Raw genomic sequence first — 18836 nt, 5'->3', positions numbered from 1 at the left:
TGATAAATTTATGCAGATTCTCTTAGTAATCAATCTAACTCCTTTTGTTATATTCAAATTCAGTTAGAAAATTTTAAACAACCCTATTTATTATTAATTGTTATGCGGAATAATCAAACTTCACTTTAATATGACAGGACTGGATTTTACTTACTGTTACAATGAAATATTTCAGTATTTAAAAGGTGAATTTATATTTTTATCATTATTATTTGAATTCGGCAACGTATACGGTTGAATTTTCAACTCAGAATCTAATAATATTAAGCTATCTATGAGACTTGAAGATCATGAGTTCACTCCTACCTGGAATAATAGTTGCTCAAATATTTTAAATATGTTATGATCGACATCAAACAAAGATTTTGTGACATGAAATTATGAAAACATATCTCTTTTCCATATCATAAAGTGTTAAATGAACAATAAAGTATAAAACAAAACAATAATTACCTTTTGAAATTATGTAAAATATTTCAATAGTTGATATCATGAGTCAATTGAAGCTAGACTAACATGGAAAACCTGGAAGCACTGGAATGCTGTTTCGTCCTATTATGGGACTCCTCAGCAGTGCGCATCCACGAAACGGCCGTCCAGTGCTTCTGGGTTTTTCATGGTGGTCTACATTCAATTGACTCATGGTCCCAACTATTTAAATCCACAAAACCCCTCTTGATGTTATGTAAAAGTTATTTGGTTATCCATTTTTATTGACAAATACATTCTGTAGACACCTTAACAAATTAAAATGTTGATCTAATTATATATCACTCCATAATTTCTTTATCAGTAAAAAACATTTCATTAAAATTTTGTCAATCATTCATCATCATTGAAAACATTGATAAAACTCACGATATATCTGTGTTTCTATGTATTCCAATGAAACAATAATCATTAATGTCAATTATTTTCATCTATAAATATATTATGATTTATTGATAAGTTCCTTTTATATAATTAACTGATATGTGAACTGTTCAAGTAATTTCTATTATCATTTAAATAATAAACATTAATATATATGCTATACATGACTGATTACTTATTCTGTTTAGTCCAATACATCAAAAGGCAAATTATGACTTAGTTGAGCTGACAACGTTTTTTTAATAGTATGCAAATATATATATATCAGAAGGGGTTTTGTGGAGATTTTTAGAAATTTCAATAGTTGAACTCATGCGTCAATTGAATCTAGACAAACATGGGAAAACCTCGAGGCACTGGACGACCGTTTCGTTCTAGTATAGGACTCTTAAGCAGTGCGCATCCACGATCCCACCCCTCTCGAGATTCTAACCCAGGACCTATCGGTCTAGCACGCGAGCGCTTAACCATTAGTCCAGTGCTTCCAGGCTTTCCGTAGTGGTCTACCTTTAACTGACTTATGATTTCAACTATTGACATATATATATATACCGCGACAGCTAGTTTAATTTATTTTGCAACGTGAAGAGAATAAACTTTGAATGATTGCTTATACACTAAACAGATCAAGTGAAAATAATTAATATTGTCTTCGAAGCTTTTTTCCTGACATTTTTCAATTGTTGAACTGTTGTAAAGATTATAAGTAAAGCATTTTATCTTGTCTCGTTTTTAATTTATCTATTTACAAGTATTGATTTCTCAGTAATCTAAGTAAGTTCATTTAATGTAGATCATTCAGAACTTAAGTTCATTAAGGTGTATTTACAAAGTGATTACTCTCAAATATACAATATATCTCAAATAAATTTTCAACAGTATATAATCATAACTCTATTAAAGATAAAAACATATATATTTCAAAGTTTATAAAAACAACAACAACAAGAAATCTATTATTAGACCAATGAAATGATTTTCAATGGTTCATATTTACTTCAATCTATTCATTCAATTATAATATCAATTTTATATAACTCAAAATATTTTTAAGCATTAATATCTAGAAATATCCTATCATAAATCATATATATTATTCTGATCTTTCAAATGAAATTAATCACAATATTCTCTTCTCTTCAAAGAATTAACGATGATACTATCATTTATGGACGACCTTTAAATGACGTTAAAACGAACTTGAGAATGTCCACCTATATACTACGCTTAAATGAAGATCATAAAATAATGTGAGGAATTAGAATTATAATTTACAGTTGATGATTAAGGTTAGAAATCAGATATATGTTTATTTTTAATCATGAACAGACATCAATTGTAATGTCAAAACATTATTTAATCAAATGAATGAATTGATTTCGCTCCAAAATTCAAGATTTATCATTGTAAATCTGATTGTTTCGTCCATAAATTATAGTTTTACCGTTATACACTAATATGATTTGTAAACAAGTATAAATGTCAAGAAGAATAAACAATTAAGATTATTTTAATTTTTCAATGTAAAATTAACATTATTAATAACTAACCTGATTAGTTGTACTTGATTCCAATATTTGAAATTGTTTCATAATAATACGTGTACTTTCATTCTCTGTATTATGATGATGATGATTGTTATTTTCATTTTCAATGAAATTCATTGTTTGCAACAACAAAAAAGATGCATAAAATATTAAATAGTAATTCGTAATTTATACAAAGATCAATTGATAGAAACAAGAAACTTTTAAATGACATTTACAGTATCCCATTTGATTTATTATTGAATAACTAACTTGACAGGTTTTGAAATAAATAAAATTACAGTTTTTCTTTTGTTTACTGAATATGACAATTTTGAATATTATAAATATTTATTAAATGCTTATTCTATATATTAAGATGATTAATTGATTAAAATGTAGCTAATAATGTAAGCTTTCTGAATAATATCGTGGATTAGGACTTTTGAGAAGTTCCATACTAGGACGAAATGATCATCCAGTGATTTTATATTTTCAATGGTGGTGTAGTTTAGATTGATTGACGAATTCAACTACTGATATTAATTAGTAAAGTATAGGTGATTACATAATGTTTAATCAATTCTAACTAACTTTATACTTTAATTGTGAGTACACATGAAGACAACTCGTTCAATTGTTTAGACTAATCAAATGATAATATAAAATATCTTTTTAATTTTTTTACTCATAAGTCATTCTTTAATTTCAAAATTGATGTGAAATACTATTAATATATAACAAGCTGAATACTTTAGTTGCTTTCGTAAGGTCAGTTGTCATGCCAACAAGACCTAACTCAAATGTATTTCGTCCTAAGTTACTATGTATAGGATAGTTTAATTCAAAGAGATATATCATCGCAGAGCACGATCGTTAATGAACTATCTCATAAGATATGAGAGCTTAATTTTATATTTTTTAAAAAGAGTCGATTAAACGTTTAGTAAACATTCAGAAAACATAAGAAAACTGATGAATTTCATTTAAGTATGATATAGCGAATGGCTTGTCAATTTTGTAACATACATCTCTTACATAAGCGTCAAAAGAAATAAGTAAACCTCCTGAAGTTTATGTAGATAATAAAAAAGCACTAATTGTATCTACATACTAGTCTGATCATGTTTAATTATGATCATTTATATAATGTATACTTTCTTAAATATCAAAAGTCAGTTGAATAAAAGCAATATTACCCTTCATTCAACTATTATATTGTGTTTAATTGTCACTAATCAACAAACTGCAAGTTAATTCTATCTAGTCTCTTGAAAAGAATGACTTTATTTTCTTGACATTGAGAAGCTCATCAATAAACATTTTTGGTTGAGACTATAATTTATGGATGCGACGCTAAAATGACCTTGAGAATGTCCACCTATATTTTACACTTAAATGAAAATTGTAAAATAGTGTGAGGAATTAGGATTAATATTTACAGTTGATAGTTAGGGTTTTCATCGCGAACGGACGTCAGCTATGATGCCAAAACTCTATGTAGACAAATGAATGATTTAATTTCGTGCCAAAATTCAAGACCTATTATCGTAAATCTGATTTGTTCATCCATAAATTATAATATCGCCAGTATCTTAAAATTATTCCAATAGTACTTCACTATATTCAAATCTAGAGCACCTAGTCATGCAAATAAAGTTTAAAACAGATTAACAGAATAATTCTAAACATAAACTCTCATTTTCAAATTAGATGTTAGATTCCGCTGTATACAATTATTACCTTTGGTCCTTAGTTTTAGAAATATTCTAAAATTACAACTTGTATTGTGAGATATTTGTTTTGCAAGAGAACGATAGCGTTATAAATAGTATTTTAACTATTTATTGTTCAAATATATATATATATATATATATATATATATATATATATATATATATATATATGGTATCTTCAGAACACAACCAGCAGAAAGTGTATAATGATGATTGATAGTTGAGTACTAACTAATATCATACTTTTTAAGCCGATACTACTAATATGATTTCGTAGGTTCTATTAAAAGAAATGACAAGGCATATCATTCATTATTTGTTGATTTCGTCTGCAACCAAAGAAATTCAATGAACTCTCCGTGATAGTTAGCATTTGTAAGCAGAATATGAGTGTGGTTACGAGGAAATATTGATTTTCCTATAACTTGGAACCATACATCACCCACTATTACAATCAAATATGCTACCACTAAGTTATTTAAACCATAAATAAATATTTGTAGGACTAAAATTCTTATAATTTGAATTCATAACATAAAGACTATAAACCATATAGTAATAAAAGCAGGGATAAATAAAGTTTACAAAAAATCTAAAGTGCAACATTAATAAAAACAGTTAATCATTAAACATTGTAAATTAGAGATGAAATCATTCATTATTACTTACCAGCAGTTGCACGTTTTTCTAAAGTTAACACTAAATCCTTACATGTTTTACACCATAATTTACAATAATCAAATACAAAATCAACAGCATTTTTGTCATTCTTAGCTAATTTTGTATCTTCTTCGGATACACCACTTCCTATGAAAATATAAATGAAATTTTTTAAAAAATAAAAAAAGTAGATCGAAATTTATGACTATTATTGTTATATTTTTGATTGAGATCATGAACCAATTGTTAGACACTAACATCATTGAATCCCAGCTCAGTGGTGCAGTAGGTTAGGCGTTCGCACGCAAGACCGATAGGTACTGGGTTCGAATCTAGCGACCGGGATCATGGATGAACACTGTTGAGGAGTTCCACAATAGAACGAAACGGCCATCCAGTGCATCCAGGTTTCCAACGGTGGTCTAACATCAATCGGTTCATGATCTCAATCAAAAACTTAATGATCTCCACAACCCCTGTACTAATATTATTATTATGTTGAATAATATGCATTGGTAAAATAGTTTGGAAAAGCCGGTGACCAAAACAAAAAATATCGGTTTGTTTTTCCTTAAAAAATAGAAAAAAATATGAAAACCAATAAGGGTTCAGTAACCTGCAATAGTATGTATCCTTAAGAAAAGAAAAAATGATAATTTTCATGTATATAGATATATTTATTTTATCAAGTATCCTCCAAAATAAACGCATACAAGACTAAAGATCTTCTTATTAATAATGCGATCATTATATTACTTTTTGCACATCATCTTATTCGAATAAACTGAATTTCCCATGATGAAATTCCCATGTTCACTTGTACATTATTCCCTGTTAACTTTATATAAATATCGAACTGAAAAAAAAATACTCAAACGAATGCAGCATTACAGTCTTGTGTTCGAGTCCCCCATGATGAACTGTAGATCCGCACTGCTGAGTAGTCCTATACAAAGACGAAACGGCTGTTCAGTAATTCCAGATTTCCAATGGTGATCGAGCTTAGATTGATTTATGAGCTCAACTGTGAAATTATTATTTTCCCTATTGGCTTTCTCTTTAGACATTTGTTTTTTTTAATGAACAAAAGAAATGTTTGCTTAACAAATTAATGATCCAAATGAAGTGAATTAGTAAGAACAAAAACACCTATTATTGTATGAAAAAAAGAAAAGAAATGAAATAATCATTTACAGTAAAAGAAAAAGAAACCCTAGGTAAACTGAAACATTGAATAAACCATTAATTGCATTTTCTTTTACTTTTCATCTTATGTACTATAAGAAGAGAAACATTTTACAATATGAAAGGTAATCCTTGTTATATATATATATATACATATTGTTGATAGATTGAATAAATGTCAAATATGAAAGGTGCACAATGAAGTACTACCAATAGCCTTGACCTAGAAACACATTAGAGTATTTTTTTCTAATACTACTACACACTTTTAGTTGTAAACATTTTCATCTGTTTATGCATATTAGTGAATGTACTGTTGATTGGATCATTCTTTTTTCCGCTTTTTTTTTGAAGAAACTATAGTTTACACGATGAAATGTTCAAAGAAATTTTGTTAAAAATTTCTCAACATATAAGAAACATTCATATAATACATTTCAAAAGCTTAACGCTTAAATATGTTTTAAAGCATGTTGTAAAATGTATACTGTTTTAATAATTCTTTTATTAAAAATAATACTCATATAAATAATGATTAATTATTGACTGATCATCTCAACTACTGAAATTACTACAATCTCCACAAAACCCCTTCCGATACTAATCAACATATGCTCACTAGTGACTGGCTTCTAGAGGTTTTCCCTGGAGTTCTAGTGAGAAGCAGTGACCAGTGGAGTTCAACCGCGTGTGTTGTGAGATAGTAACCCACTGAAGGCAGTGGTGAATGTGTCGCTCAATTTCGTGGATTGGTTGAAGTTAGACAATAACACCGTTGGATGCCGGCCAGCTCGGCGGTCTAGTGGTTAGGCGCTCGCGCGCGATAATGATAGGTTCTGTGTTCGAATCTTGCAAGGCAGGGTCGTGGATGCACACTGCTGAGGAGTCCCACAATAGGACGAAACAACCATCCAGTGCTTCCAGGTTTTCCATGATGATCTAGCTTCAACTGACTCATGATCTCATCTATTGAAATTACTACAATCTTCCCGAAACCACTCCTGATACAATAATTTACGTTGATTAGATTAACGTTAGAATAACAGGAGAGTTTTGTTTTATAAACTCATAATCTAAGCATATAATGAGTATGAATGTAATTTGCTTTCGCGTATAATTCCAGTTATGTAATACGGATGACACAAATATTCTATAAATTATAAATTGTAATAATATTCTAATTTGTAAGTTTTGTTTCAATAGATAAGTAGGTAAGTTATTTATAATTTTATTTTGAACAGTTTTAAAATTGAATAGAGTGAATACAATAAGAGAATCTATGTTAAGTGTTTGTGAAGATTTATTTCATTGTTGAATAACTTTCGATTGAGAATTGACAATTATCTACCTAAATAAAGAAATATTTTAAAAAGAAAACTAAGATAATCACTTGTTTTCTCGGTTGACAATGTAAGCTGGTCACATCAAATTGTGGAGTGTATGTTAACCCAGTGTTTAAATTGAATTAACCTGACTAGATGTTCAATAATGAAGGTATTAACCGACTTACATTCAGTTACGAATAGCCTGAATATGCGTTCTGATTACCTCAATGGCAACGTCTATAACTGTTACACATTGTGATAATCTTATCCAATTGAAGAAATGCATTATTAACGTATATCAATAAGCAACTAACCTATAATCAAAGAATACAGCCCATTGCAGAGTAAAAGTATATTAACGATTAAAAATCTTGAAAATGCCAACGGTTTAAAGTAAAACAACACAGGTAAGTGAGCGATAATGTTTTTTTAGTTCGAATTGCATCCAGGATTACTTTGAAATACAGTCGTATTCATAATGCACAGATAAAATTTATCACAATATTCGAAGTAATTTGAATCTTGACAGAAGATCCGATCTCAACTTTTATAAATTCTGGAAATCATACCGATTCTATCGAACAACCTTAGTCTTTACATTTAAAAAATACCGAAACACAACTGATTTTCCTTTGTCCAGAGAAAATTTAATGGAACCTTTTACTAAGTTCATCACTATTTGTTTGCAATTTATGTCCAAGTCATATCTCTTCTTTTTTATTTACATATTAAAACTGATCACTGACACACTGTGTATTGCATAAACCTTATATGTTTATTATTTCATGTTAATTTTCTGAAGTGTTGTTAAACCTTCTCTGTCGAAATATTCACTTATATTATCATTATTCTTAAATAATCATTACATCAGTTATCTTGAAATCGTGAATCGATCAATGTTAGACCACCACTGAAAATCTGAAAGCACTGAACGGCTATTTCGTCCGACTGTGAGACACCTCAGCATCGCGCAACCACGACCCCACACACGAACCCAGAAACTACGGTCTCGCAGGCAAACACTCAACCTCTAGACCACTGAATCGACATCCAACGGTGTTAATGTCTAGCTTCAACTAATCCACGAAACTGCACTACCATCTATTGTCTTTGGTGGATAACTGCTCCATACTAGAAAGAAATGACCGTCCAGTGCTTCCACGTTTTCAATGATTGTTTAACATCGGTCGATTCATGATCTTAACTAATTATTTTTAAAATTGAAATTATTTAAACAAACTATTAAAAAATAATAAGAATTAAGTATGTTTTATATTGTATCTTACAACTTTTTTTCTATAATTTTAGGCATACATCCAAAAAGGTAACTTAAAATGCTTCCATTTCACATTAACAACTTTAGTATAAGTTATTTTGGTTAAGCTTCAAAATGATTTTTGTATTTTTTTGAAAACTTTATCTGATATAAAATGCAGTTTTTTTAAAGAATATTCAATCTGAGATCAATAAAATTTAATATACAAACAAGTATGATGGATTTATTTTTATTGAAAAATTAATGAACACCGTATCAGTGGTCTAGAGGTCAAGCACTCGCGCTAGAGACTGATAGGTTCTGGGTTGGAATCTCGCAAGGAGTGATTGTTGACGCGCACTGCTGAGGAGTCCCATACGGTCATCCAGTGCTACTAGGTTTTCAATGATGGTCCATGATCTCAACTATTAAATCACAATAATATCCACAAAACCTCTCTCGAATTATGAACACAGTTAAGTCAATTTTTTTGAAAACATTAAATCTTAAATATATTGCTTAATAACAAAATATAACATGATTAATATGTTTTAACACATCATGAACTTAAATAACTCTATTTGTAATTATCATGTTTAGAATTAGTATCTGATTTGCATAATTGTTGTTAAGCTTTCATATAAATGGTAAATTAAAGGTTGACAGATAATCCCATTTAAACATTAAAAATTAAAAACACGAAGTTCAGCGAAGGGAAATTTAAAAAGACGTTGAAAGTGAATAGGACATATATTACGGAAGTAATCAAACTGCATCAAGTGGCAAGCGCTAACTTGGAATCCTGAAGAGAAAAAGAAAAGAGTAAGACCAAAGAACACAATGTTTCGGGAATCGGAAGTAGATATGCAAAGGATAAATAGCAGTTGGAAACAACTGGAAAGAATCGCCCAGAACAAACTTACATGGAGAAACCTGATGGTTGACCTATACTGCTCTATGAGAAGTAACACGCGAAAATGAAATGAAATTAAGTTGTTGTTTCTATTCTAACAAGAATATTATGGAATGAAACGATGTTGAGATTATACAGCTCAGCTAACTAATTTGAGTTATATAAATGTAACCGAAATATTAAGCAGATAAATGATCGAGTCACTTTGCCAAATTATTGTGAGCTTACGCACATTAAAACTAAATACTTTTCTAAATTTAATACTATAATATCAAGGAACATAATGCAAATAAATGATTAAAAACACAAATCAATATCTTATGATTGAGATCATGAACCGATTGATTTTAAACCACCTTTGGAAACCTGAAAGCACTGGCCGGCCGTTTTGTGTCGGGTAAAGCCAGGTATCTACCCCAGTACAATGGAAGATGGACGCGAAATTTCGTGGATTAATTGATGTTAGACACTAACATCACTGAATCCCAGCTCGGTGGTGCAGTAGGTTGTGTTCGTACGCGAGACTGATAGGTAATGGGTTCGAATCCCGCGACCGGGATCATGGATGCATACTACTGAGGAGTTCTACAATAGAACGAAACGGCCATCCAGTGCATCCAGGTTTCCAACGGTGGTCTAACATCAATCGGTTCATGATCTCAATCAAAAACTTAATAATCTACACAACCCCTATACTGACATAAATCAATACATATTGGCTTTTCTACTTCTAGTTCCTATTTCTAATGAGTTTAATATAAGACAAAAATATGACGTGAAAAGAAAATAATAAAAATCATGTTCATAGATTAGAACTTTTTCGTTATTCTTTTTTTAGGATTTCAAATATTATTGTTACCATTAAAAACCACAAATTTAGAAAAAGATTCATTTTGAACATAATTTCTCTCTAGTGATAAATGTATAAATTTATAAGAAGAGAAGAATAGTTAAGTAATCTATTCTTCTTATTAGAAATAAATTATCGTTTTGCTCTGATAATTTAATAGTGAATGTCTTTTACATTTGTATACATATGTACACAAGTATTCTTATCAATAATATATAATATAGATATACTTTTAGATAAACTATTGTATAGATTTCTATTTTACAATATGAACACAAATGCACATATTTTGTCATATTGTGTTTATTAAGTCCATCATAATTTATTTTTTATGATCACATGAAATAAATGTCATATACATGGTTAAGTAGTTAGTTCCCCTATTTCGATCACTATTTTTTATGTTTATATAAGTATTTGTATGTGCGTCAGTTGTCCAGTTATACAGAATTATTGTAATAATTATTAACTGAAAAAATAGTAAAATATCTGTATCATTAAAAATAATAATAATAATAGCCTTAACGAATAAATTGGCTGACTGAATTAGCTTATCGATCATATGATAGATAAATGGATGAATGCAATAGTAATAATAAACCAATTATTACTATTATTATCAACAGTGTTGAGATAATTAAATTTTAACAAAATTAAATGTAAAATAGGGTTACAAGATTTAAAATAGACAATGATTGACAACTATTCATATAGAATAGTGAACACCTAAAAATGTAATATAATTAAGCATAATTATTGAGACTGAATACAGATCAATGTAAGATCACCGTTTAAAAACTTAAAAGCACTGGACTCCTGTTTCGTCTTAGCATGGGATTCCCCAGAAGTGTACATTGATGACTATTAGCTGATTGGTTGACACGCGAGAGAGAGAGAGAGAAAAAACGAATCAACTTGAACACTACTCAATTTATTCCTGATTGCCGATTCAGAGTAATTTAAGAGAATTTATGCATAAATGGATGACTTACATGACCACAATGCACAAACAGTTAGAAGAATACAATTATGTACAAACTAGGCATTAGTGTAGAAAAATAGGTTACAAAAGGTTACGCTTAAATCACAATAGCTTTGGAACAGGAAAGGGTGTGATAGCGTGCCATACACCAAACTAAAGCTTATAGTTTAATGAATGACCTAGTGACAAAACTAAATGTTAGTAATTTACAGGCTTTGAATGGAGTGAAATAAAGTCATCAAAAATAGATTCCGTTGTTCGTCACGGCTTCTTTATTACTCTGTTCACATCACATTCTAAACACATTAGTTCCAAAATACGACGATGAAAGCCTCCTCAAACTTTCGATCTACCTTTCCATTTTTGGATTACCTACACTAAAAAATTATGTGCACGAACTGTCCTAACAGATTGTATTTAAATATTGCATTCGACATAATCTATAATTAAATGTTTCATAACGGAAATCGCTTATCGGTTAATTACGATTGAAAAAAGGTTTAAGAAGAGCAATGTATAATTCATCTCAGTTATCAAACTGTCGATCTTCTCAAATACTTACTGGCACAAAGTAAAAAGAAGGAAAATCTAATGAGATGTTGACATAATGAAATATAGGCACGAAAATATTTATAAAGTCCTGGGTTCGCTCCCTTGAAGTATCATCAGTGTCGATTGCTAGAGAATTCTGTACTAATTGTAAAGTTGCCAAGCGCTGCGTAAATGTCAAGTGTACCTTCAATCTAGGTTAACCAGTGATGGATACCATATGCTAATCAAACAAACTACTGGAAAATATATACATCTAAAAACTATGCTGCAAAAATTACATCAAACATACTGTAGATTTACCTCTAGAGTTTAAAACTTTAAAGATAATATTGGATGTTCCTTTATTCGTGTATCAATAAATTTATTCGACAAATCATTTCAAATATAAATTTGCTACTAAATATTATCACTAGATATTATCATCTGACCTTTTCAGTAAATCATATACATATTTAAACCATACGATCATTACTTTGTAGTCTCAGTCCAAATGCACTGTACGAATCCGTCGACAATTAATAACATGGGACTAAATCACTAGGAATAGTTGGAACAGTCATCCACTAATAATATGAATATGTCAATTACGGAATATTAATAATTTTGCTTCACATCGATTATATCACAATCTGTTAACACAATGTATAGCACTAAAATATTTGATCTACCTAATTCAATTTCAATTTCTTTTCCGAGTGTATAAGTTGATTTCCCAGACGTAGATGTGTTCGACGTAGTAGTAGTAATAGTGGTTGTAGTAACAGAAGTGGAGGTAATACCAGTTGCATTAGTTTGATCAGCTATCGAAGGTGAAGAATCATGTGTGTTGGGTGTAATGAACGTTGAGGTTGATGATGTCGTTGATGATAACAGATAAGATGATGATGAAGATGATGAACGAGGTTGTTGTGAACCAGAATAACCCTGAATTTTCCCCAATGATAAAATATTACAAAATAAGATGATTTACGGTGCATCACTAAAAATTAACTATATTGGCAAATATTCCATGTCATGCACTACTGACAATTCATCGTTCAAATTATTTGCGAATGTCACAATGAACTTCAGGAGTTATGCAAATAAATGATCAAACTGACAACAAGTGGAATATAAGCAATGTGAGATAAGAGAATAATGCAAAAATAAGTAGCTATGCAAAACTAGACGAATGAGGTTGTAGGATGTTAGATTTAGAATAATGCAATACTCAATGCAAAAGGATCGGCCTATACTGAAGTTGTTGATCAAGTTTTAACACGCAGAAAGTTTTTAACCAAGGATTACAACTGCCTCATAGGCACCAACAAATCAGTGGTCGAGTGAACTGAGTTGTCTTCACTTACTACAGTCTACTCTCACATCAATTCTGATAGGATGTCTGAGCAGACGTTGACTAGGCAAGCGTTACGCAATCTTTAATAAATGTCTGAATCTTGTCAACTAATTAAACATCTGTATCAAGTTCTACTGACTCGGGGTCAGCATTTCATTTCCGAAATTATATGGCATAATTATATTTTATTCTAATTTACAGTAAACTTCACGTGAAATGTAACCCCATAAAGCCAAGGTGTGAGTTACATATTACGATACAAATGCTACGGTCTTGAAAGCGAAATTCTAGCGAAAATTTAAATTGTTTCAAGATTATAACGACTGTTTTTACTTTTCCAGTTATGACATACAAACAAAGATTTCATCTTTGCTCATAAGCAGTCTTCTCAAATAGTTTGCAACATATATAAGAATGCAGAATCATTGATACTTTGAATTAGATTTTCCTGTAATGATCAGTAACAAAATGTATTTCAAATAAGCGAGTCCGATGTGGTTAATTTTCAACTGCTCAAGGCTCTCATACTCACATCTACTATCCAGCCTTCATACAATAATAACTGCCAGTCGTTCGTACTCGATACTACTTTAAGGAATCATGAGAGGAGGTATATAACTTGGTTTTAGTATTATTCACCATGATATATGGTAGATAATCGTAAAAACATCTCCCTGTAGTAAAGTATTCCTTTCATTTCCTAGGAATTTCTTCAGGCATTCCAATAAGTAGCTTGTCCCATCAGGTAAATAATTATGCTTAGAATTTTACTTAATGAATAATATCCTAATACAAGACCTATTATTCAAAGGACACTGTTACACAAAGAAATGCAAAATAATTAATCTACAAAAGACAAACGGCTTTTACCAACATCTTACCAAAGTAATATGGACATATACATACATATGTTGCCTAGCCTCACCAAAAGACGATAAATAGGCCAGCATAACGGAAAACTCGAGGCCTTACGGCTTATACACAGACGCTGATCAAATTTGTACCAAAACATATATCTGGCAATATTTTATTTCTTCAGACAATTCAATCCAGCAGAATCTGAATGCACTATTTTATCTTTAAAGTATCATACAGATGGTGGTAATACGAGTTATCTATACTCATCTTTTGAAAACTCACATGATTCTTATTACTTAATATCACCCGTAAATCAAGACACGACTTCTAAAAATATACCGAATTACATAGTAAATGAACCTTTTTAGTGATAATCGCTTACAATTAAGGAGCACAGTAGAGTATTTTTGGAAATGTGTACCTATATTTAAACTTAAAACAACCGGGTGAGTGTTTACTTGCATTACATGTGAAGTATTTTAGCTAGTTTGAATTGTTTATCTAAACTGTATGTGTGGTTGAAACTGTCTGTTACGTAATTCGGTCTGGAGAAAATTCATGAAACGTCCAAGACATCAACTTCCATAGGAAGCGCTATGTGAGACCTAGAACAACTTAACAAAACATGAAGGTACTGTGATTTAAAAATTCTCTGTATGAAGAATACGGCGCAAGCAAGTATCATCAAAATGTGACCTCGTTCGCTTGTGTAGTCGTCCAAGCCATATCAGAAGGAAGTTAGCAAGATGAGTAATATAAGACGCCGGATAATATAATAATAATGGTGGGTTGAACTAAAAGTCAAGAATATGATTCGAAAACAGGGAGTAAAAAAGTAGGCATAAAGAAATTATGAAACGAAAGATAGAGATTACACTTATCTGCTTCCCCTTGAGTTATTTCAAGCCATTTAACCTAAAGTCTTTGACCATTGGCTATAGTAGTCAATCACATCCTAACCAAGTAGCCAGTATCTACCAACATGGCTCAGATCAACGGTCCGCGACTTTATGGACTGACTCCATGTCTTGATTTGTTTCCCTTGGCTTTTTTAACCTGTCCCTATAAAAATAAACGTCGTATGTCTAGGTAGACAGTTTGTAAGCAAACTTGGTACATATCTTAACCACCTAAGTCGGCGAACACTAATCATCTCACTAACCGATTTTCCATTGTTGGTTAGGGCTCCATATATAACCTCAACACTACTCGTTCAATGACACTCGTAACCAAACCCTAGCGAAATTTGAATGTTCTTTATTTATAAAGGCCAATTTTTTACGTCAATAAAGAACAAGGGGGCTGATGAGAGATAAAATCGTTCTTTAGTTGACAGATGATTGTCTCGCCTTCAACGAAAGTGGCATTAGCTACCAAAAATTAAACGAAATTTCTGAACCAGAGGAGAGATTTTGTCAGGCACCAACTCTTCAAGGTTAACGAAAATTTTGCGATAGTTTGAACGAACGAGATGTGAACAAGTCCTCTAAATACTATAACCAACAGACATAGTCTGAAGTAACGATGAGAGTTAAACAGTATAGAAACTGGATAATGATCTCAACGATATCGAAATTCGTTGAAAACCTAGTGTCTCGCTGACGGTGATTTATAGGACGTTTCCTTGATACATTCAAACTTTACTTATATCCAGTTAAAACTCCTAATTTTTTGTAGATAATTAAACAGGTATTTAACTTCATTTAGCCGACTATAACAACATGCACATTCATACGAAACTTAGCACGAAAGTAACTGAAGTCAAAAAACTACATGAGGAGCACATTAGCTGATAAATTAGGAAGGTTTAGATCTGCTTTGAATCAACACAAGAGTATTTAGACACAACGAAAAAAATTCGACACTATGCCCTTCAAAACAACACGTCGAGTTTTATGGTCTTCAGTGGTCTTCCGTCTTCACTGGTAAGAATCAGAGGTCAGTCGACCAATATTATTTCTTTCAACGTATAGCACTGTAAAGATTTGGTCCCTCTGTGGATGAGTCAACATAATATGTTGATATTAAGCACTCTGGCTGATAATTCGAGCAACTCTCCACTCGATGCGAGAAATAGAACTCCATCTGTCAAGTTTGTTGCAATACGTAGTAGTTACAAAAATCCGCAGCCGCACAACGGTAAGCGGCTGAACTGTCTTTGTTCGCCCGTCACCAATAAACGAGACTTTAATCACAACCTTATTTTCGTCTCAGTATTGGAGTGCCATTGTTTACATCATGTAAGGGTGAGTAAAACATTCTCAACTGACTAAAAATGATAGTCAAATGTATTCAATTAGAGCGTTTCCTATAAACCACAAGTTGTTATCAAAACAGTTTGCTCAAAGATTTAATTCCTCTTGTCCAACTTATATAGATTCACTAGAGACGTTTTGAACATTTGGCAAATGACACTCAACTATAAATCCTGCGGACTCTACAATTTTTTTGTGACTAAACTTGGTGCTATTTAGACTGATAAATGAAAGATATAAGCATTTACGAATACAAAAACTTGTGTACATTGTAACCTGTTTAACCTTTTTAAAAAACAATAAAGTAATGTTAAAAATGAAAGATAGGTTTTGTTTGACATACCCAGTTGTTTGACACGGTTTCCATATCTTTAACGTAAAATTACAGCCTCAAACATCCCACTTAACTCAATTACCATATTCTTCTTGATTTATAGGTAGCGCCATATTAGTTAACAATACGTCCTGAAAGTACAACCCACAGTAGAGGATTCAAACAAAACAAAAAGCCAAAGTCTTTAATTTGGTGAAAGCGACATTTTTTTAAAAAAATTTCCTGCTTGTGTGGTATGTTGTTGTACTTTTATTTAGTAATCCGTATTCTTATATCATTTGTCTAACATTTCAATTCAACACTTCAATTTCAGTTTGGAAAGAACGGGAGACTTGATGGCCTGTGTTAGTCTTGGCAATGGTGGTCTCTCAGTCGATCCAACTTTCTTTTGAAAGAATCGACGGATGGAGCCTCAACCACGTGTTAAGGTAATGAATTCCAGTCGTTGATGATTCGATGGGAAAGTCGATATTCAGCTGACAAGTAATTTGTTCTGGGCTTGTGAACTTTTTTGGAGTGTCATCATAACTTCTCTGTTTCGGAAGACAAGAAAAATGAGGGCATATCAGGTGAAAATTTATCACTGAACAATTTGAAAACTGTAATCAAGCCGCCTCTAGTTCTACGATACGACAACGGGAATAGGTTTAGCTTAGCCAGTCGAGCATCATACGGAAGCTTTGCTATTCCGGGAATCAGCTTAGTTGCTGTTCTCTGAACCTTTTCCAGAAGCTCACTGTCCTTTTTTAAGCAGGGGCTAGCCGCTTGTATGCAGTACTCAAGTTTAGGACGTACGAACACTGTATACAAAGTCAAAAACGTTTTAGCGTCGACATCAATAAAAGCCCTACGTACTGACCATAAAGTTCCAAAACCTTTGACGGATATTGCATGGCAGTGCGCAGTAATATTTAAGTCTTGGCTAACAATGACTCCTAAGTCATTTTATGTCTGGACAACAGGTAGCTCAGCGTCGTTCATCGTATATGTATCTCTACCTTGATGACCGATATACACCATAACTCACTTGGAAGTATTTATCGGCAACTGCCAGGTTTGAGACCATTCGGACAATTTCTTCAGGTCGTTTTGGAGTTCTAAGCTATCACCCTCACATAGTATCGTTCTCCATATCTTGACATCGTCGGCATATAGCAAGATCGATGATGATAGGAGACGAGGAAGGTCATTTACATAAAAGAGGAATAGCACTGGCCCCAAAACTGTACCCTGTAGCACTCCACTAAGCAGTTTCCCAGCTAGATAACTTTGAGTTCACCCGTACTATTTGTTGGCGCCCAACTAGGAAGTCTTTTATCCACATCAGTAGATTGCCTCCAATTCCAACATTTCCTAGCTCATATAACAGCCAGTTGTGCGGAACTTTGTCAAAAGCCTTACTGAAATCAATGCAGGCTACGTCTACAGGTAACTTTTAGTACTAAAGAGCGCACCAGCTTTCACGAGCTACTAATAAGTTAGTGAGACAAGAATAACCTATTATGAAACCAAGCTGTATCTCCGAAAGGATCCGGTTTTCATCGAGGTACTTAAACAGCTCTTTCCGGATAATCTTTTCTAAGGTTTCAACAGCCACGTTAGTTAGGCTAACGGGTCAGTAATTCTCAGGTTTATGTTTCGTACCTGTTTTGAAGACAGCACTTACTATGGCGTTCTTCCAATCTTTTGGTAAACGACTCTGCGTTACGGACAGATTAAAGCATATACTTGAAGGGTTCGCAACGAAGTTAGATAATTCCTTCAGTAGCCTAGAATACAATCCATCGGGTCCCGTGGATTGACCTATGTTAAGCCTATTTAGCAGACCAAAGACATGGAGTTCTTTAATGGTCACGCTATCCAGTGTATGTATGGGGGGATTTCTATGCGCTGACGGGAAGGGAGCTTCTACGGTATATACTTTGCTAATGTAGCTTGAGAACACTTGAGCCTTACCAAGTATTGAGACTGTTTAACAGGATCTCATTTACCTCACAGCTTGGACTGCGATAGACAAAACCAATCAGCAACTCTTTTGCCTTATATTTCAAGCGGCAACTAACTAATTCACACGTCCCACTCTCATGGAATTCACTGTCGATAATGGTGAGTGGGATAGCATTCCTAATGAATGGAGCTACTCACCCTCCTTTACGTTTTTGTATTCTGTCAGCCCTTACTAACGTAAAACCATCG

The 18836-nt window shown here is 32.1% G+C and overlaps 1 protein-coding gene across 1 annotated transcript in view; it reads right to left on the bottom strand.

The window, feature by feature from the left end:
- ARHGAP29 (Rho GTPase-activating protein 29) overlaps positions 1-16778 on the bottom strand; it is a 75765-nt gene extending 58987 nt beyond the window's left edge. Inside the window, exons 1-4 of the mRNA XM_051210304.1 lie at positions 16650-16778; positions 12526-12781; positions 4805-4942; positions 2424-2488 (exon numbers count right to left, since the gene is read on the bottom strand). Coding sequence (XP_051070289.1) covers positions 2424-2488; positions 4805-4942; positions 12526-12781; positions 16650-16673 — 483 coding nt within the window. The 5' untranslated portion in view covers positions 16674-16778. The remainder of the gene's footprint in view (positions 1-2423; positions 2489-4804; positions 4943-12525; positions 12782-16649) is intronic.
- Between the last annotated feature and the right edge of the window lie 2058 nt (positions 16779-18836).

The sequence above is a fragment of the Schistosoma haematobium genome, chromosome ZW, assembly GCF_000699445.3.
Source record: "Schistosoma haematobium chromosome ZW, whole genome shotgun sequence".
Taxonomy (NCBI): domain Eukaryota; kingdom Metazoa; phylum Platyhelminthes; class Trematoda; order Strigeidida; family Schistosomatidae; genus Schistosoma; species Schistosoma haematobium.
The sequence above is the reverse complement of the archived record's forward strand: the minus strand, read 5'-3'. Positions and strand labels throughout refer to the sequence as shown.